Source organism: Patiria miniata, unplaced genomic scaffold (assembly GCF_015706575.1).
Source record: "Patiria miniata isolate m_02_andy unplaced genomic scaffold, ASM1570657v1 HiC_scaffold_7, whole genome shotgun sequence".
Lineage (NCBI taxonomy): Eukaryota > Metazoa > Echinodermata > Asteroidea > Valvatida > Asterinidae > Patiria > Patiria miniata.
The window spans coordinates 18359643-18381856 of NW_024037074.1; the positions used below are offsets into that span (position 1 = coordinate 18359643).

At 39.9% G+C, this 22214-nt stretch overlaps 1 protein-coding gene across 1 annotated transcript; it reads left to right on the forward strand.

Moving 5' to 3' along the window:
- Positions 1-3707: 3707 nt before the first annotated feature.
- On the forward strand, positions 3708-6873 carry LOC119744500 (uncharacterized WD repeat-containing protein alr2800-like). The gene is made up of 2 exons (XM_038220442.1): positions 3708-3809; positions 4830-6873. The coding sequence occupies exon 2, from the start codon at positions 5211-5213 to the stop codon at positions 6306-6308; it is 1098 nt and encodes a 365-aa protein (XP_038076370.1). The 5' UTR covers positions 3708-3809; positions 4830-5210; the 3' UTR covers positions 6309-6873.
- Positions 6874-22214: the final 15341 nt, after the last annotated feature.

Below are 22214 nucleotides of genomic sequence, written 5' to 3' on the forward strand. Positions count from 1 at the left end.
CTCAACATTTTCCGCGATAGCTTCTAAAAAAACATTTTCGCGACCCGAGCTGTTATGACTTTTTAGCCTCGAGCTTTGCGCATCTTTTGATACCAAAAACATAAAAATCGGACCACGGGTTGGCACGTAGCGAAAATTTTTCCGGCGCTACGCGCCGTGAAAACTGAATTTTCGCATATACGTCGTGTACACCGAGCAGAATTGGCATTCATACATATGAATAATTAATTAGCCATAATTCCAAAACCCATTGACCTATAGCCATGAAATTTCTTGGGCATGTTTAGGAAGAGTTGCTCTATGAATGTGGTGAGTTTCAAAATTTTTCGTCACTCGATGGCCGAGATCTTAGGGGGGCGGGGCAGAATCCGCCCCCCCCCCCCGGCTGAGAGATGGTCAAAATAACCCGGCCCCTTTAGGGTTAAAGGTTGCATAAGTTTACTTTTCCCCCGGTCTTCCAATCGATTCCGCATTTTTTTTTTAGACGAACGTCGAACGTCCTTCATCGGGAATGAGCGCCTGCCATTTTGTTGTGAAGAACATGAATGTACCATTAAACTCGTGTTGTCAATAAACTGGGTGGACAGAAGCGATTTCCCCAACAAATAATTTGCTGAAAACCAAAAGACACATATACATCATATTATGGGCTACGCACACCAGGTCCGCGATAGGTTTGTGAGGACCTGACAAAAAAACGCTGTGAGGACATTAAAAAGTCCCCACAACTTGATATAAATTTTCTCCACAATAGAAATATTCTTCTCCCCGCGCTCTCTGATCTGACAGGGCATACCATGGTCCAATATCTGTGCTAAAAGACAGCTAGAGCTTTGATTATACTAAAACATTGTGAGAGGCTCAGTCGTGTTGCGTTTTTTTTTTGTAAACCAGTCGTGCTCCTTAACCCCCGCTCCACCGATCCCAAGTATGGATTGTATAAACACGAACGGCTATCCCTTGTCAAGCAACTTTGAGAGATTTCGTGTACATGTCTAGGCCTATGGATTTTTGGATGTAATATGTACCAAAAATTATGCTCTTACGTTGGTAAGGCCAAACTCGGGCCTTTATGTCGGTTCCCTCTACTTTTTGAGGAGGAACGTGTTTCTGTAAATAGTATCTGTACTATCGTGTATGTATTAACTGTAACCAATCTGATTGCGCTACTTAATGGCGTACTATTTTATGCAACCGAAAAATTGAATACCAAATGGCATGCAGCACCCTATGATCAACATAACGTGTTTGTATGGTTTTCAAATCTTCAGCATTTGCTGGGACCCAATTGCACGGTTTACTCGGTGAAAAATAACCCTGTCGTTTTGTGTCATTGGTTGTTAACAATACGAACATTTAACTTATTCTTCGTTGTGGTACCGTATTAAACAGTGTGGAAGTCGAGTACATTTTTCATGAGTATATATAGAGCACATAATACTTTGCCATGAGTACGAGTACTTTGTCAGAAGTATATACCGTGAGTACGAGTACAAGGATTTTTTTCTACGAGTACCCAACAATGTACTCGAGTACGAGTAGTATACAAGAATGAGTACAAGCACATTTCAATGTGTCACGTATTCAAGGGCTTTTTGCAGTCAAACTAGGCATTAAACAAAATAATGCAGAAGCATCTCAAATAGTAGAAAACTGGTTCTTTTTTCTGCATGTAGCAAATTGTTGCGGGAGAACATTTTGCGAGAGTACAAGTACATTGTCATGAGTACAAGTACGAGTACTTTGTCGTCACACGAGTACCGGTACGGTACGAGTACATTTTCATGCAAACCAACAGAGTGTGTATACGACGAGTACGAGAACATACACACTGGTGTATTATAGCACAGATTTTCCAAAATACCTCGGAAGCTTTACGGTGTGCCCATTTTCCTGTACAATTTTCCCCACATTGCCCCCATAAAACCGTGCAAATTGACCAGGCTGTATTTATGTACGTTTTATGCGTTGATTGGGTAAATGCATTTGAGCTCAGTTTATATACATGTACTTTATAAGTGGTTAATATAAGCCTTTGTTATTAATCTTACAACCGACAAGGTTGCGCTTGTATAATAAAATAAAGTAATTTAAACATAAAGAATGTTCTTATTTACCACAGTATGTCATGTTTGTTTTGGTATAGGCCAGGCCAGTGCCAGTGTCAAAAACAACCAATCTCGATTTTGCGTTTCAGGAGTCCGTATTTTTTTATTTAAAATGCTTTACACATGTATATGCAGATTAATACATGCATTGCAGGAAAATGTTCAGTTGAAAGATTGAATTTTGTTTCCTTGGCAATATTACATTTTTTAAAGTAAAGCATATATTACTATAAAATGTCAACACCATACCACTTCCCACTCAGGTTCAAGACGTTTGGGCTTTCACTAAGTACATACATATAATCCCCTTTTAGAATACAACCAATTAAAACCTTCCTTTGAAGTAACAGAAAAATCAAAATATAAATATTACATGTTGAAATATAACCTTGTCAACAATTCAGAACACAATATAGGGGTTTGCCCCTGTGTTTCTGGCAGTGGCTGCAATGTGCGCCACAACACCTTGTATACCCTTTACAAAGGTGCTACATAATGGGTCTCATATTTCTCATTAACTTAATTTACCTGTCTTTAAAAAAAATAGACATAATTTCCAGCGCATTGAATACCTAATTGTTGGTAGATAGTCTCCGGTATTAATATAAAACTGTTTGTTTGAATCACAGAACATTTCCAGGAATAAGCTAAGATAATTGCGTTGATCGAGAGATAGAACCAGTGTTTGTGTGGGGAAACCCGACATAAAAGTACAAGAAAGCGGAGCCTTTGAACCCAGTAAAAGAGAGAGAGAGAAGAGGGGGAAGGTGGCTGATGCGGAAGTGGTGGGTTAAATTAAGTTTCATTGGCAAACATTTTGCCTTTTTTCCCCGCCAGTGGTAGCATCGAGAATGACGCGACGCCAACTTACTGCGTGCTGTCTCAGTATGTAGTGTGAAAACTTTCCACCAATGACGCGTTCAGCGTGTGATGTAATCGTAAGCAACATAATCATGGATCTTCTCCAAACGTTCTTGAGGTTTCCGCGCGTCCATAAACCCGATGAAATTGCGCTTAATCTTCATTTATTGACGTAGTTTATACATTACTTTGGCTCAAAAAGAACATTTATTTTTAAGTAGATTTAACTAAATCTACTAAACTGCTTCAATGAAAGGGATTAGTCCCCAGTGTCCTTCGGACTTCAAATTATGGGGACAGGTGGCCAGCAGCCCGGTACGTGGTGGATCATTCGCATGTTCAAAAGGCTTGCACATGTATACATATTAGGAATAGTCTGGCTTCTGGTTGTGCTTCAAATTCAGCATGTACGTATGCGGTGTCCATATCTGGTGTAAAACCAATCAATTCGTCACGGCGTGAGATCCGAAAACACGAGAGAGAAAAAAATGAAACTTTAAAATAATGTTGCGAAAGTTAATATCAGCCAATGTGCAGTATCATAAATTACATATGGGTTAAGGGGAATCGTTTATAAAGTGGAGTGGACGTGACAATCGACCGTACGTTAAAATACGTAATACGCGTTGAACACCAAGTACACGATGTCAATCCATGACTTGTCGAACCAGGAAATACAGGAAGCTAGTTTTCCACCTGGATGAACACGGTCAGATCATTGCAGTTATAATATGTCTAGGCTGAAGCAGTGTTGGTTTATAGCAGATACGTACAACATCCAACAGCAGGGATTGGTGCTTCCATCATAGTCTTACGCTCGGTGAGCTTGGACAAGAATAGGTGAGAATTTCTCTTCTTGTTGAAGCAGAACCAAAGACGTAAGAATGGCCGTGAACCATCGTCGGGCAATGAATGCAGTATAGAATGTTGGCATAAAATGAAAGGACGGAGCTCGGCACCCATTTCTTTCATAGTCTGCCCTCCGATGATAATAAACGGTCTACCAAAACAGAACCGGCCTAACACTACTGATTTTATCTGAAGTAACTTTATAATTGAATGCTGGTCGGATCTTACCACAAGGGATATTCTGGAAGTTATTGTGTATACATGTACTGAGCGGGGGAAATGGTTGGTACTTCCTCATACATTGTATTAGGCCATTTCCTTCAGTGCATAATATACGTCATCCTGGCACAGTATTAACCCATTCTGTATGGTACAGGCCTATACACACAGGACTCTGTTTGTTTGTGTGTGGATGTATTTAAAGGGCAACGTACCATGGTTTGGAAAAAGTTTTGTGATGTCTTTTAAGTTGGTGTGTGGCGTTTAAAAGGACCAGTTTTGAGAGAAACAAATATAATGACAAATTTGCTGACAAGTATCACATTGATGTTGAATAGCCTCTGTACTGATGACGTCACATTTGGTTACTTGTGTGCTTTTTTATGGGGCTACGAAACCGTCGTCCACAACAGGCTCCCATAAGAAAGCACACGTGTAAACAAAGTGCTTTGTCATTAGTACAGAGTTTTGTTATTAACTAAACGGACCATTACTCGTTGATGTCTTTATGAGACAAAATAGCTGAAGTTCGCTTGAGAACCAGACGTTTATATTTGTTTTCCTGAATGTATTTTCTGCCTATATTCCATGGAGCGTGCCGGTTTTTTTGTTATGTGAGCATTTTAATGTATTTGTGGCGATTTTCAAAGTTGATAGCATGATTTTCAAACGGTTGAACCATGCAATTGTGGACACTAAGCTTGCTCATTAGATCAGACCAAACAATATGCGAGCTCGCAATCTGTTCAACTTATTACAATACATGCAATTTTGTTTTTGTTCATTCTTTAGGATAAAATATGGGCGTGTGCTTTGGTCAGTGTTCCAATGGTGATACCAAGGAAGAACAAGAACGGTCAGAAGATGAAGACGTCGTCTATCCTGCAGACGCCTTGCTTGGTCTTCTCGTTGATGTGACGGACGTTATTCTATCCTATCTCTCGGAGGCTGACCTTTGCCGTTTGGCTCTAGTGCAGCAGAGGTTGGAGGGAGAGAACCAATCGGGACTGGCTGTGGCGACCTTCATGCCTGGCCCGTGGCTGGGAGCGTTACGGCACAGTTGTTGACCTGAACCCAGACAAGGGTTTCTTAGATCACAGCCATGTCTTGACGGCAAAGAACGCCCAGACATTGGAACCAACCTGCTATTGGAAGGCAGTCTTCCTGAAGGCAATGGTTTTGGAGATCAATTGGGCTCAAGCTCATTCTCACATGATAAGTTGTCCTGTTAAGTCTGCTGATGTGGAATCAATCGAGTGCGATGGAGACTTCGCCGTTAAAGCCGACACCCGTCGCATTCAGATATGGAATCTGAAGCTGGCGAAGGCAGCAAAGGTGCTCGTTTTCAAACATCAGGCGGCATCTTGCTCTGATCACTCATATTGCCAGAGGGTGCTTGTTTCTTGTGGGATAGGCTTAACCATCGGTTGCTACGAACATCCTACGAGATATTTCGTCAGGACCTTTGACTGTAAGACTGCAGCCTGGTTGGCATCGTTTGAGTATGAGTCGAGGCCAGTGCAAGAAAGCTATCGGTTGCACGGCAAAACACTGATCGGACAGCCTTCTGAAACGGGTGATTTAAGGGAGTTTAGCGTCTGGAGCAGCATCGCTGGAACACTGCGTCACATACTGAGTGGCCACGAAACACACATCAAGGATCTGGCGCTGTGTGGCGATATGGCAGCCAGCGTTGCAGAAAACGTGAAACTATGGGATGTGAACAAGGGAGAGTGTCTGCGAAACTTTGAGTGCCAACACCTGGATGGAAACAGACAGTCGAAGTGTCAACTTAACTCCAGGCATTTTGCGCTGCTTTTGTCTAAGGAAAGGGAAAGCGAAAGCCTGACTCTCTGGAATATTGGATCGGGAGACTGCTCAACGGTCTCTACGATCCCAATCGGAGATGATCTAGATTACGATTTTGCCTGTGTTCGGCTTGCCCTCAATGAGTTCGCCGTGGTTCGTTCTTGTCGTTTTCACTATTACGTTTGGAACGACAAGCTTCAAGTCATGTTCGAAAGCCAGTCAGCTGGTCGTCTTTTGCTTGCTGGGGCAAGAATGATCCGATACGATCGCTATCCACGCAAACGTTTCATTTATAGGCTTGGACCCGGTACGAAGAGTTTGGACCTGCTTAGGAAGACCGCGCTGTATCGATTTTTATGTGTGATCTGGGCCGACGACACCAAAGTTATTATGTTCCTTTCCTCTCCCTTTGTCCATCTCGACCCTTCCTCAGAAGCCTTACAGGTCCTTCATTTTTGGTAGGGGCAACAGTAGAATGGGTGTTCACAAAACCCCTAGCTATTCGATCTTGAAGCGTAATTCAATTTTTTTTGTTTTTACTAGAGAATTTGTTTTGAGGGCACGAATCAGTGGGGCAATTTGTGATAAATCCTTGGCAATATATTTACTGTTTTGCATAGCGGTTCGTGGTTCACGGTGATTCGAACGCCCTCTCGCGGCAGATGATCGTGTATCCAAAATACACCGCGTTTTGACCCAAGACTGGCTGACACACTGACACCTGGCTTTTAGACTTGCTTGAGTTTAGGCACGTGTTTGTGTGAGCAATACTGTGTATTGTTGATTTTAGCACAGATTCTGTGCTGTGCGATTGCGATTACGCAGGCAAGTACACTGAAAATTTGCCTGGGTTAATTTTACCCAAGTAAGGGTGAAAACTGCAACTACCCAAAATTGGCTCGTTTTGTTTCAAACATTAAAGCTGAGTGATGACTTGAACAATACAAACATGAACTTGTAACGAAACTTTTGCAGATATATGCTGCCCTTTCACTCTGTTTCAAATAAACAGTAAACGTTCATTAAATGACTCTTTAATTAGACAATGAGCCACCAGAAACAATGATAATTATGCCTCTAATTATTTTCCGTGAAGATATTTTCATTACTATATATGGCAAACCTATTCATGTAGTTTTTGAGTGATAGTTGTTAAATACAACGATACCTACTCATGGCATTCTCATACTTTAATACTTTCAGCAAAGTTTATATTCTACTTTTGTCCTACACACATCAATTCAAAATTACGTTAATTGCAGAAAAACAAGACTTTTGACATTTATTTGAGAAGAATTGTACCATTCTTCGAGTATCTATTTAGGCCTACATATATTTTTTTTTGTAAATAGTCATTTCATAAAATATCTGGAATTGATAATGGACAAATTTTATCTGCAATAGGCCCATATTGTATCAAGTGTTAAGTACAGGTTTCTGGTGCATATACCTCCCGAAATCTTCCTATACAATAAGTCCACAGTTTGTAAACATTGCTGATAATTTATCTCAGGAAGATTGTAGGAAAGAATCCTGCAACCAATACCCAATGCAATCGGCCTATTGTGAAATTGCAGACAATCTTGTCTGCAACCTGTCCAGATAATTGCACAGAGATTGAATCCTTGAAGAAAAGAGAAGCGAAACCATTGTTAATTGCTTAACTATCTATACACACATTTTATACATCATTGTTTTATAATGCCATAGGCATTCCATACAGTTGGCATTAAAGTCTCACAGAAACTCAAAATTATGTGACATTTTGAACCCCAAAAAGACCAAACAACCGCTTACTGCAAACAACAAAGCAGTCCTTGGCCCTGGATTTTCAAAGAAGTTGTTTCATGTTTACTTTATGTATGTTGAGCATCACTGTCTGCCTTTCCGACAAATGATCTTTTTGGCAACCTCTCTGAAAGTTTTGTTTCGCCAGCAATATATGACTGTGTTGAGCCAGGAATTGCTGTAGCGCAAGCCTTCTAACAATATGATGGTAGAGGGATTGACCATTTTCAAAGGTGTGAGTGTGGGTAGCCACGTGACACAGACAGTGCATGTGATGATCAGAAACGTTTTGAGAGATTTGACATTTGAGCGATGCAGCTGAACATGTGCATCTTCAGCATTGATCTCAGCTGCTGCTATACGCCGTGCCTGATGCCTGGCAATCAAAAGCAATTTTACATACAGGACAATAACACTCAAAAGAAGTGAGATTACCAGAACATAAATGAGTGCTAGGCCAAAAGCATTCAGCTGTTTCACATCCTGTGTTAACATTGTGAAAAAGAGTGCAACAAGACAGAGTAAAGTTGCACATGTCAAGGCAATATAACCTCGTCTTTTGGTGACTAGAGTTTCCAGCTTGAGAGGTTGTGACACTGCAATGTAGCGGACTACAGTAATCATTGCCAGAATGCACAACCCCAGCAGCTGAAAATAACTGACTAGGCTTTCAAGTTCCTTTATATAAATGTGCATTGTGAGACTTGTAGAGAGAAGACCAAAGAAGCCCACTCCAACATCGGTAATCGTTAGGGCTACCACCAGCAGCTTAGTGACGTCATGCATGTCATGTATGCGATGTAACACCAACAAAGAAAACAAGTTGCAAATGAGGCAAAATGCACTGATAACACAAAGAACGCAGACGTATATTATACAGCTCCTTGTGTCTAACTGTAAGTGGAAACAGGCATTATTGTCGTTGATATCGCTTGTATTTGTTGAATTTCCACACAGTTTTGATACGTTTTCCATTTCAAGAGGCTGTGATATTCTATGAGGAGGTATAATTGAGCTTTCCGGGTATTTGACCAATCTTCATAGAGAAAGACAGCTCTTGTCCCAGATAAATATTCAAGAAAAGCTGGATTTTGTTCCTTAGAAACCAGTAGAAGAGCTAAGTATTCAATGCTGCGGACTTTTTAACTCTTGCACATGTGTCATTGAATTCCATCAAGTCCTGACATAGTTGTAAGTGTTCACAGCGCATAAGAAAGCAGGAGGTCGTGGGTTCAAGTCCCACCAGGGCAACCTTTTGAGGTGTTGTTTTTACTCAAACTCCCAGACAGTTGCAGACCTTGGGGAACTTAGGGAGGTTCTTAGCAAAAAGTCAGGTGATGATAAAGCAGCAGTTGTAATACTTGACCACAAATTGTTCCTGCATTCACTCGATGATACGTAGTTTCTTAAATCTGGTTGATGAATTGGTGCATTATTGGTGTATATTGCAGGTATCAACACACGTGCTGGTATAACAATAAAGAGTGTGGCGCATTTATCAATTTTATACAATGCTTTCACTCCAGACACATCCAAGACTTCCAACTTGGCATCCACTATACTTCAGTGTTAATCCATTTGAATTGTACCAGTGGTTTCCAGAGCTGTGCTGCAGGAATTGCTCTTGTGGTGTCTTCCCCACTGAGAAGTGATATCACTGAGAAGTGATTATCGTGTACAGATACACTCGTTTATGTGCCGTAGTAAAAAAAAACCGGATCGTAAAATATGATGTTGCCTGATTAGAGGAACGAGCTCATTGTTGACTTGCAGTCAGCGTCTTAACAAGCAACATGCACACATCGTAATTTAATCACTTTTTATGAATTTCTTTTGATAATATTCCTGACAGTCAGAGCTGTTTACGTACAAAGTGTTCGTAGTGGACATTTTGGCTGCATCGGCTATATTACAAATAAGGAATCCTCAAATGCATTTTGGCGTGATTAGAGGGACGAGCACACGTTGACACGCAGTCAGCGTCATAACAAGCATCATGAACCTATCGCAATTCAATCATTTTTTGATTAACTGTTTTAAACAATGTTTCTGGCAGTCTGAGCTGTTCATATACAAGGCGAAGTAAAAAAAAAAAAAACATGTTTAGCGTCCCCGCCTGCTTCCTTTTTAGAGGCCGCCTCCTTTTTTTTTTATTTTTTTTTTTTTGTAAAGATAAAAATTGATAAATTTTAACGATCTCTGACGAAAGAAATCGTACTTTTAGACTTTTATACCGTGTATAAAGCTGTGGAAATAGTCAATGAGTCCAAGTTGCGGCCATTTTGAAAAAAGCTGGTAACCATCTTGAAAAATAGCCCAGCCGCGTTGTCTTGAAAAATGTGTCGGGCGGCCATTTTGAAAAAAAAAAAAAAAAAAAAGGGCCTCCTCCTTCCTTTTTGTCAAAGAGGCAGGACGCTAAACATGTTTTTTTTTTTTTTTTTGCCCAAAGTGTTCTCATGTAAATTTTGGCTGCATCAGGTAGAATTGAGCTTGCCATGCAATAATAGAAAGACAGCTCTTGGTCCCAGATAAATGTAAGAAAAATCTTCTGGACGGTGGTGGACTTTGGAGAAACTTAGGAAGGTTCCTAGCAAAATTGCGGGGTTATGTTGGATCATTCGGTTCTAACACTTGACTGCAAATTGTCCCTGCATTCACTTGATACGTAGCTTCTTGATTCCGGTTGAACTGGTGTGATACTGCAGATATCAACAATCGTACCAGTATTATGTACATGTATTTATGTTTGGTGCATCTGTAAATTTCATCCGAGGATTTCACTCCAGATGAATCCAAGGCTTCCAACTTGACATCCAATAAATTAAGTGTCGGTACCTGTCAATTATTGTACCAGATCATCAAGTGGTTTCAAGAGCTGTGCTGTTAGAATTGCTCTTCCAGTGTCTCCCCAAGTGGGTATTTTTAACACCAAGTACAATACACACTGAGACTTGATAACCGTGCAAGTTACACTTGTCTATGTGCCGTAGCAAGAAAACTAAACAAAGCCATAGCGACTTTTAGTGAGCGTCAGGTGTCGTCGGCAATGCGTTTATTAAAAGTGTTTCTCCTAATGGTCTTCCTTAATGTTCCGTTTCGTACTGTTGAAGGGATATATTTACTTGTGCATGGCGCCAATATATCAGAAATGAGATATACTGGCCGCCTTCTGGCTGGAATTCACTGCTTTGACTTTGATTATTTGATCCTTATTTGTTTTATGTACATGTATGTTGAGCGTCACTGTCTGCCTTTTCGACAAATAAGCTTTTTGGCAGCCTTCCTGAAAGTTTCATTTCGCCAGCAATAGATAACTGTGTTGAGCCAGGAATTGCTGTAGCGCAGACTTTCAATGAAAATTACTATAAATGCATGTACTTCTCCCAATTGTGTGAGTGTGGGTAGCCAAGTGACACAGACAGTGCATGTGATGATCAGAAATGTTTTGAGAGATTTGACATTTGAGCGATGCAGCTGAACCTGTGCATCTTCAGCAATGATCTCAGTTGCTGCCATACGCCGTGCGTGATGCCTTGCAATTAAAAGCAATTTCACATACAGAACGATTACAATCAAAACGGTTGATACGAAAATAGAATAAATGATTGCTGTTTGAAAAGTATCCAGCTGTTCAGAATACTCAGCTAAGAATATGCAAGTGAGTGCAAAAAGACAGAGAAAAGTTGCACACGTCAAGGCAATATAAGCTCTTCTTTTGGTGACTAGAGTTTGCAGTCTGAGAGGTTGAGATACTGCAATGTAGCGGATCACGGTAATAATTACTAGAATGCACAATCCCAGCAGCTGAAAAAATACAACTACGTGTATTATGGAAAGGGATTGAATATGAAAATTCAGTTTGAGACTTGCGGAGAGAAGACCAAAGAAGCCCACTCCAACATCGGTAATCGTTAGGGCTACCATCAGCAGCTTAGTGACACCATGCATGTCGTGTATGCGATGTAACACCAGCAGAGAAAACAAGTTGCAGATGATGGAAAATAAGCAAATTGGACCTCGAACACACACGATAAGAATGCAAGTTGAATAACCCAATCTTTCTATGCATCCACCGTTCCCGTCAGTAGTGTTAGAATTGGAAACAAGAGGAGATAACTCGTATTCATATGATATGTTTGCCATCGTTTGTAGAGTGCTGAATTATAACATTTGTTATTGTTTTGTTTCATAGCACAGAGGCCAGAGGGCAAACCTTTAATAAATGCACTTGTTGAAAAACCAAATCATTCCATCTGATTTCAAATCAGTTTCTGGTTTATGCAAACTTCAGTGCCTCTGTAGTCTATGGACCATACATTTGAAATCTCTGGAACATCATTCGGTCTCGTGTTAATCGAGAGGTGATGTTTAAGTTTGCATCTTTGCAGTCCTTGATCTTGTGAGTGGTGTGCCTTTGTTCATTTGTCTACCACCATGATCGATATCCAGTTGTACGAAAGACGTGCAACCTTTTTGAAAATTCCTCAGGTCTAATGAAATGTTACAAGCATTTCAGTAGAAGCAACGTACGCCTACGTGAAGTATACCTTGGTTTAAGGTCTACACAGCTTGTATGGGTGAACGGTTGCTGTCAGATTAATTCAATGACAAATGATATTCCTTCAGCGAAGAGTCGTGAAATTGTGGTGCAGCCACCAAGAACACAATCTGATCTGTATCTTGTAGTGTTTGACGTCGTCGGGCAATCCTCGATTCGAGGAGTTGTCACAGTTTGCTGGTGTCTCCCTCGCTGTTGATGACTAGTCTCGTGGCTATATACTCCCAGCCGTGATCGTATTGGTCGTCCAAAGATGGAGCAGGAGAACTGCGGGGTTGAGTAAGGCAAGTATTAGCGTGTAATGTTTGAAATTTGGCTGAAAGTAACAGGTCCAAATGACTTCTGAAGAAGCAAACGTCATTCATCATATTATTATTCAAGGACTCTCTTCTCTGGCATAGATCTGTTTCACATCCAAGTGATCTGCGTCACTGCTGCCCTTGAAGACTCCCTCCAAAATGTGTCTCAATGGCAAAGCGAAGAGAAATTGACTTACAGCCGACAGGAACAGTGAGATTATAGCTTTTGATGGGGTTTCCAATTGCCTAACAGTGAGCGTGATTGCGCTGATGGTTGTGGGAGGCGCGACAGGTTGTGCTGTCAATTTTCGTTAACGTTGACAGCGTTTATATGCCCAGTATTGGAATGGAAGTGGATGCAGTCGGCTATTAGTATAGGATAGCTCACTCCAGCCAGCCAGGTAAATCAATAGTTTTTTATAAAAGCTCGCCCGCTTCGCGGGAAAATCACTACTTTGACCTTGTTTATTTAATCAATTGATGAACGCACTCAGCCACACACCCACACTAAAAGGCCTTTTAGCCAGATTTCCATGAGCAACTGGTGAACAAAGGAGCACAGAATAGCTGCTCTTAATATAGTAAAGCATAGAAGTAGCGATGATGTTGACTATAGCCATGCATTTTGCTAAAGTCTTAGCTGCCCTTCACTTTGCTTAAAATCAACAGCAACTTTCCATTAGCTTTCTCTTTAATTGGATAATGGATTACCAGAAACTGTCTGCCTGATAAATGGCTGTTTCGGCAAATTGCTTTCGTTAATTTTTTTCATGACTATGACTCCTGCTCATAGATTTTGTACACGTTTTCATCATAGCCAGCACTCTGGGCACTAAAATCTATCCAATATACTTAACATACGATTAGACCAGAACCTGCAGATGGGTGCCGAACACTAACGTCTTCATCACGTCATCACGTTTCATGACGTTACAATATAGGTGCATATTTTGAAGGTCTATAACTCCAGAACTGCATGTCCGATTGGGTTGAAAGTTGGTATGCCCATAGACCGGGATGTGTTATAGATGAAAATCGAAGTGACGTCTCGATGACGTCATCACGTGACATATGACGTCATATTAAATTTGCATATTTTGAAGGCCTGTACCTTCAGAAAGACAGACCCGATTGGCTTGAAAGTTGGTACGTACCTAGCTAGAACGGGATGTGTTATAGATGAAAATGGAAATGACCTTACGATGACGTCATCACATGACATGTGACGTCATATACAGTGCATATTGTGAAGGCCTACATCTACAGAATGACAGGTCCGATTGGGTTGAAATTTGGTATGCAATAGACTGTTATGTGCTACAGATGAACTGTGAGGTAATGTTACAATGACGTCATCACACATTATGTGACGTCACATTAAATGTACATTTTTATATGGCCTGCAGAACTATTGACCTTGTTCACTCTGCACCTTTCTACTGCACATCTATGTACTATCAATCTACAACATGACAGAAAAATAAAATAACAAAACTACCGAAACAGCTATGTGTTTGTCCACAAACATCTAGTAGTATTTGTGTCTCTAATTACTTTCCACGAAGATGTATGCAATATCATTGATGACAGTTGATTTATTACAATGGAATCTATAAGTTTGCATAATTTGTAATGAGATGTATAAGTTTGTAAATAACTTGTCTGCAACCTATCAGATTATTTTAAAGAGAATGACTCCTTAGAGAAAAGAGAAGCAAAACATTGTGATGAATTTTTGACTATCTATACACAGACATTTACACCTTCATTTTATAATTCCACGATAGGCATTCCATAAAGTTGTCTTTTGAGTGACATTTTGAAACCAAAAATGACTGGATCTAAATCATGTCAATTCTATCCCTCGTCTACTCTACAAAAAAAAATTGACTGGTGGCCCAGATAAATAACTGCACTGCTTACTGCAAACGACAAAGTAATCCTTGGCTTTGGATTTTCAAAGAAGTGATTTTCCCGCGAAGGCGACGAGCTTTAATAAAAAAAACTATTGATTTTCACCTGGCTCGATGGAGTGAGCTACCGTTGTACATTGTGTAGAACCTCCAATTAAATTGACAGTAACTATGCTCATGTATGTCATACAGTCTCAAGGTATAGCTCGTCGTTATGAAACACACTATAACACCACTGCATCCTATTCCTGTGCTTGAGTGACGACGTGTAACCTGTAAAATGAAAGCATGTCGGGTAGATGATTTAGTTTTGTGGTTGCGTTGCTAGAATTGAGCTTGCTGGGAGAGACAGACATTGCTTTGTTCAAGATACTCCGAAAATAATGTTTAAAATATAGCCTATTGTGTACCTCAGAAACCAGTAGGTACATGTAAGTGTTCAATGTAGACTTTTTTACTCTTATACATGTGTCATTGAATTCCATTAAGTCCTGATGACACGGTTGTAAGTGTCCACATTGCACTGGTCATCTGGTGGTTATGGTTCGAGTCTCACCAGAGCAACTTAGTGAACATTTTACTCAATCTTGCAGACCTTGAATAACTTAGGAAGGTTCCTAGTAAATATGCGGGGTTTGTGTGGATCACCAGTTCTAATACTTGATCACTAATTGATCCTGCATTCACTCTTTGGCACGTATAGTTTCTCAATTCTGGTTGAACTTGTGCAATGTTGTGTATGCATGTATCAACACACGTACCGGTATATGATCAAAAGTTATGGTGCATTTATCTATTTCATCCCGTGATTTCACTCCAGATCCACCCAAGATTCCCAAATTGTCATCCGATAAATTGTCAATCCATGTGAATTGTACCAGATCAACAAGTAGTTTCCAGAGCTGTGCTGCTCCATTTGATCTTACTGTGTCTCCCCTCAATGGCATTTTAAACCAAATATACAGATACACACTGAGACCTGATAACCGTGTACAGTCTCTACGATCATAGCAGGAAGACTGCATCCTCAAATGCAGTTTGACGTGATTAGAGGAAGGAGCTCATTGCTGACACGCAGTCAGTGTCTTGACAAGCAGCATGCACGCACTGTCAATCCATCTAAATTAAATAATTTTTTTAATTAAGTTTTTGGGCAATAATCTTGTCAATCAGAGCTGTTTACAAAGTTTTCTTCACGGAAATGTTGGCTGCATTAGCTATTTCACATTATGACAGATCCTCGGTGCCTTCGCGGGGAAATCACCCACACAAACTCCCGATGAGCCTGATTTGCATGAGCAAAGTCTGGTGAACAAAAACACTGAAAGCCGCTTTTATATAAATCAATAAATCATCTATACTACGGCTGGTACGTGAGTACCCGACTGTTAATGTCAGGAACCGATTCCAGATCATGGAATCGGGTACCTGAAACCAACTTATCAAATTAGTTAGTAACTTCTCAGACAATGAAAAGAAAGGTGTTGACTGTCATTTGTGTGGAATTTTTCAAAATGAAAAACAGGCTACATGGGAAAACAAAACATATTCCACGTTTGTGACGCTCGCAAATGTTACAGTTTACACCGTAAATTAGCTATAAAGCTCATTGTACACACTTACGTATCTTGCTGTGTTGACACACCGATGTGGGAGTATTGCCATGCAGACTTTTATGAACAAACGGATCAGCAACCTCCGAGATTTGAATTTTGGGGTTGGGGTCTTTAACAGGTACCGTGTACCTGTGGGGTTTTATTTTCAATCGGGTACCCGGTTCCGTACCACCCGTGAATGCACACCCCTAATCGATGCATGTAATTTTGTCAAGAGCCTGGAACTTTTGAACGTTTGCTTCAAATCAACAGTGACTTACCATTAGCTTGCTCTTTATTTCTTTCACAAACACATCTATTTCCTCTTAATAACAGAACTGATGAATAATACAAGTATTGGTTAAGATATAAAGAAAGTAGAGGTGGCCAAACATTGAAAGCATAGCTTGTATCAGGCATGCCATTTTATCTCAAAACATCTTTATCTTTAAAACAATTATACTTCTAAGCAGTAAACAAAGTTATGAAAATAATACTTGGCAATGAGTAGGATCGCCATTCGAAGCAGGGCAGAGACACATTAAATACAAAGTATATTACACTACAAAAGGTACAATTTAAGTTTGAGTTTAAAAATATTATATGACGTCGAACATCTATAACGAGTCACCAAAAGCCGTCTGCCTCACAAGAATAATAAGCCTCTCATAATAATTCGTTATTATTGATCGGCAGAATTTGACATGCAGTTTTACAGTGATAGTATACTAGTATAAAATGCAATGAGATGTACAGAAAGCATTCTTCTTACATTTATTCCTTTTCAGCTAAGTTTGTATTCTACTTTTGTCGTACACACAGTAATTCAAAATTGCATTCATTGCAGAAAAACTAGAATTTGGACTTTTGAGAAGATGACCAATGGGCCCATTCTTCATAATTTTTATTTTAAAGAAGTCCTCCCATAAAATATCTGGGATAGATTGCGGACAAATTTTATCTGCAAATAGGCCCATTGTATCAAGTGTTAAATGCAGGATTCTGATGCACATCTTCCCTGGAATCTTCCTATTATGAATTCATTAGTTTGTAAACATTGCTGAAAACTGTAAAGAAATAATGCCCAAGGCTCATATGCGATGCAATAAGCATTTTACGGTAATATTGTCGATAATATTGTTGCAACTTATAATGAGATTCATGCCTTAAGTTAGAAAAAAGAGACGTAATAACGTGATTAATTATTTGACTGTATCTATATACACAAATATTTACACCTGCACTTTGTGATTTCATGGTAGGCATTCCATAAAGTTGTCACTTTAGTCTCACAGAAACTCAAAACAATGTGATATTTTGACTGAATGACTGAATCTAAATCATGTCATCCTATCCCTCATCTACTCTAAGAAACTCGATTGGTTGCCCAGATAAATCAGTGGTTACTGCAAACAAGACAGTAGTCCTTAGCTCTGGGTTCTCAAAGAAATTGCTCCTTGTTTATTTTATGTAGGCTGAGCATCACTGTCTGCCTTTCCGACAAATGAGCTTTTGGCATCCTCTCTAAAAGTTTTGTTTCGCCAGCAATAGATGACTGTGTTGAGCCAGGAATTGCTGTAGCGCAAACCTTCTAACAATATGAGGGTAGAGGGATTGACCACATACAAATGTGTGAGTGTGGGTAGCCATGTGACACAGACAGTGCATGTGATGATCAGAAATGTTTTGAGAAATTTGACATTTGAGCGATGCAGCTGAACCTGTGCATCGTCAGCATTGATCGCAGCTGCTGCTATACGCCGTGCCTGATGCCTGGCAATCAAAAGCAATTTTACATACAGAACAATTACAATTAAAAGAGTTGATACTACAAGAAAATAAATAAGTGCTACGTCAATAATAACCAGCGGTTCAAAATGCTCAATTGAGATTCTGCAAGTAAGTTCAACCGTACTGAGTACAGTTGCACATATCAAGGCAATATAAGCTCGTCTTTTGGTGCCTAGAGTTTGCAGTTTGAGAGGTTGTGATACTGCAATGTACCGGACCACAGTAATCATTGCCAGAATGAACAACCCCATCACTTGAAAAAATAAAACTATGTCTTCGAGGGTCTCTGTACAGATGTGCAGTGTGAGACTTGTGGAGAGAAGACCAAAGAAGCCCACTCCAACATCGGTAATCGTTAGGGCTACCACCAGCAGATTGGACTAAGTACACACTGGATAGTAAGGGAACTAACTCCCAGTGAAATTATTCTTTCTGGGAGGCCGTATCATAAGTTCGACGCCTCATAGGTCCGACGCCTCATATGTCCGACGCCGGTCCGACAATAGACAAACGCTGTTTCGGACTTAGGAGGCGTCTCAGCTATGGGTCATTGAAAGGTTGCAGTTCTTGCAAGCTGCCCTTCCTATTTATAAATGGGAATTAATATGTGCTTGGGGCCTGGTCGCGTATAATTTCCATCATTTTCGGCTTGGACCATTATCTGCAAACTGGGCCCACCGGTTTGAGACCGCGTATTGTTAAAAACATGCCAAAGCACATATTTATTCCCTTATAATGAAAAGTACTTATAAACTGAAAGAGTATTGTGAGCACAATATTGGCCGTAATCATAATGTGTCAATAGAATCAAAAAATCAATTTACAAACATTGTCAGGGTACCTAAATGTGTATCACTTCTTCGCATGACATATTTACCTACTGAACATTCACTTTGTGGAACTTCCACAGATAAACCACGAACTTCGAATTGTACGCAGTCTCACAACATTGGTTGTTGCTGTTAGTAAATACTCTATAACACCACTACGTTTCCCTCTGCTTCAATGACGATTTGTAGCATGAATATAAAAGCTTGTCAGGCAGACGGTTTACTTTTACATAGTTACGTTACTAACTGTGTATTTTCAAAATGAATACAATTGTGGTAATTTACAAGAATCAATGCAGACAGGGGAATGTTTCATAAAGTTTCATTGCGACCAAAAATAAAGCGTGGTAGTTGTTATAGTGTCATTGGGTTGTTGACGAGTTTCGAACTTCATTCTGGCTGTCTGTTTTTCCAACAAATGAGCTTTTTAGCGACCTTCCTGAAAGTTTCATTTCTCCAGCAATAGATGACTGTGTTGAGCCAGGAATTGCTGTAGCGCAGGCTGTTAACGAAAATATCGACACCCAAACCAAAGCGACTCAAACGTGCGAGTGAGGGTAGCCATGTGACACAGACAGTGCATGTGATGATCAAAAACGTTTTGAGAGATTTGACATTTGAGCGATGCAGCTGAACCTGTGCATCGTCAGCATTGATCTCAGCTGCTGCTATACGCCGTGCGTGATGCCTGGCAATCAAAAGCAATTTCACATACAGAACAATTACAATTAAAAGAGTTGATACTACAAGAAAATAAGTAAGTGCTCTGTCAATGATAACCAGCTTTCCAAAATGCTCAGTCAAGTATCTGCAAGTAAGTTGAACAATACTGTGTACAGTTGCACATGTCATGGCAATATAAGCTCGTCTTTTGGTGACCAGAGTTTGCAGTTTGAGAGGTTGTGATACTGCAATGTAGCGGACCACAGTAATCATTGCCAGCATGCACAACCCCAGCAGCTGAAAAAATCCAACTAAAATTTGTAAAAGTACCTTTATATCAATGTGCGGTGTGAGACTTGTGGAGAAAAGAGCAAAGAAGCCCACTCCAACATCGGTAATCGTTAGGGCTACCAACAGCAGCTTAGTGACGTCATGCATGTCATGTATGCGATGTAACACCAGCAGAGAAAACAAGTTGCAGATGACGCAAAATGAGCAGATTGGACTTAGTACGCACATCCTAAGAATGTAAGTTGACTCATCCAAGCTTTCTTCATATTCCTGGTCCTCTTCGGTAATGTTAGAATCAGAGGGAAGATAAGTGACCTCAGATTCGTCTGATATGTTTGCCATTGTTTGGAAATGTGCTCAATCATAACATTTATTAGCTTGTTTCATAAACGGAGGCGATTCCGAGAACAGTCTTTCAATAACCCTTTTTGATGAATAATACTTTATTCTTCGCAAATTCATTTCAGTTCTGGTGTGTGCAAACTTCAATGTTTTCTGTAGGCCGTGGAATCTCTGGACCATCATGCAGTATCATGTTAATCGAGATATAATGTTTAAGTTTGTAGCTTTACAGTCCTTGATCTTGTGAGCGGTGTGTCCTTTGTTCATGTGTCTACCACCATGATCGATATATCCTGTTGTTTGAAAGGATATAAACCTGTTTGGTAATTCCTCAGGTCTGATGAAATGTTAAAAGCATTTCACAAGGCCGAAGAAGCAACATACGCTTATGTGAACGTACCTTGGTTTAAGGTCTATACGCAGTTTGTATTGGTGAAAGGCTGTCGTCAGATGCAACCAGCAACAAGTGATTTCTCTTCCGTTGAGAGACTTGAAATTGTGGTTCAGCCACCAAAAAAAACCCACAATCTGATCCATGTCCCGTAAAGTTTGAAGTTTGGCTGAAAGCAACAGGTCAAAATGACTACTGAAGAAACAAGCGTCATTCATCAAATAATTCCTTGGCGTTCCTTTTTCCGGCGTAGAAACCTTCGATTACAACACTGTTTCACATGTCGCTGGTCTTCGTGAAAACCACAACTGCCCAAAGAGTGCTGCGGTGGCAAAGCGAAGAAAGGTTGACTTACAGGCTAGTGAAATGATAGCCTTTGATGCGGTTTCCAACTTGCGTACAATGTCAATACATGACATGACTGCCGCGCGTAATTTGACGGGGTGTGCCCATTTGCCAAGCGTTGTACGCATGCGCGCATACTTAATAGTCATTTTTTAGTGACTATTATGTTCATTGTTCACCTCATTGTTGACACGCAGTCAGTGTCTTGACAAGCAACATACACACACTGTCAATCCATCTCAATTAAATCATTATGATTAAGTTTTTAGGCAATAATCTTGTCAATCAGAGCTGTTTACAAAGTTTTCCTCACGGAAATTTTGGCTGCTTCAGCTATATCACAAATGAGATATCCTCGCCGCCTTCGTTGGGAAATCACTGCTTTGACTTTGATAACTTGGTCAATGGATGAACGCACTCACCCACACAAAATCCCCATGAGCCTGATTTGCATGAGCAAAGTCTGGTGAACAAAAACACTGAAAGCCGCTTTATTATAAATCATTAAAGCATCGATACTACGGCTGTGCATCGAACCGGATACATGAGTACCCGACTGTTAATGTCAGGAACTGACTCCAGATCATGGAATCGGGTACCTGAAACCAACTTAACAAATTAGTTAGTAACTTCTCAGACAATGAAAAGAAAGGTGTCAAATATCATTTGTGTGGAATTTTCAAAATGAAAAACAGGCTACATGGGAAAACAAAACATATTCCATGTCGATACATGTAATTTTGTCAAGAGCCTGGAACTTTTGAACGTTTGCTTCAAATCAACAGTGACTTTCCATTAGCTTGCTCTTTATTTCTTTCACAAACACATCTATTACCTCTTAATAACAGAACTGTAGAATGATACAAGTATTGGTTAAGATATAAAGGGCAGTAGAGGTGGCAAAACATTGAAAGCATAGCTTGTATAAGGCATGCCATTTTATCTCCTCTGGATATGACCCACATTTGTACTTAACTTGCTTAATGATTTATAACTATCGACTTGTTGTAATTTCTTTCACACACAAAAACAATTATACTTCTAAGCAGTAAAAAATTATGAAAATAATAATGGGCAATGAGTAGGATCGCCATTCGAAGCAGGGCAGAGACACATTAAATACAAAGTATATTACATTACAAAGGGTACAATTTATGTTTGCGTTTAGAAATATTATATGACGTCGAACATCTATAACGAATCACCAAAAAACCGTCTGCCTCACAAGAATAATAAGCCTCTCATTATTTTTCTGTGAGGTTAATAATTCGTTATTATTGATTGGCAGAATTTTACATGTAGTTTTAGAGTGATAGTATACTAGTATAACATGCAATGAGATGTACAGAAAGCATTCTTCTAACATTTATTCCTTTTCAGCTAAGTTTATATTCTACTTTTGTCGTACACACAGTAATTCAAAATTGCATTCATTGCAGAAAAACTAGAATTTGGACTTTTATTTGAGAAGAAGACCAATGGGCCCATTCTTCATATTTTTTATTTTAAAGAAGTCCTTCCATAAAATATCTGGGATAGATTGCGGACAAATTTATCTGCAA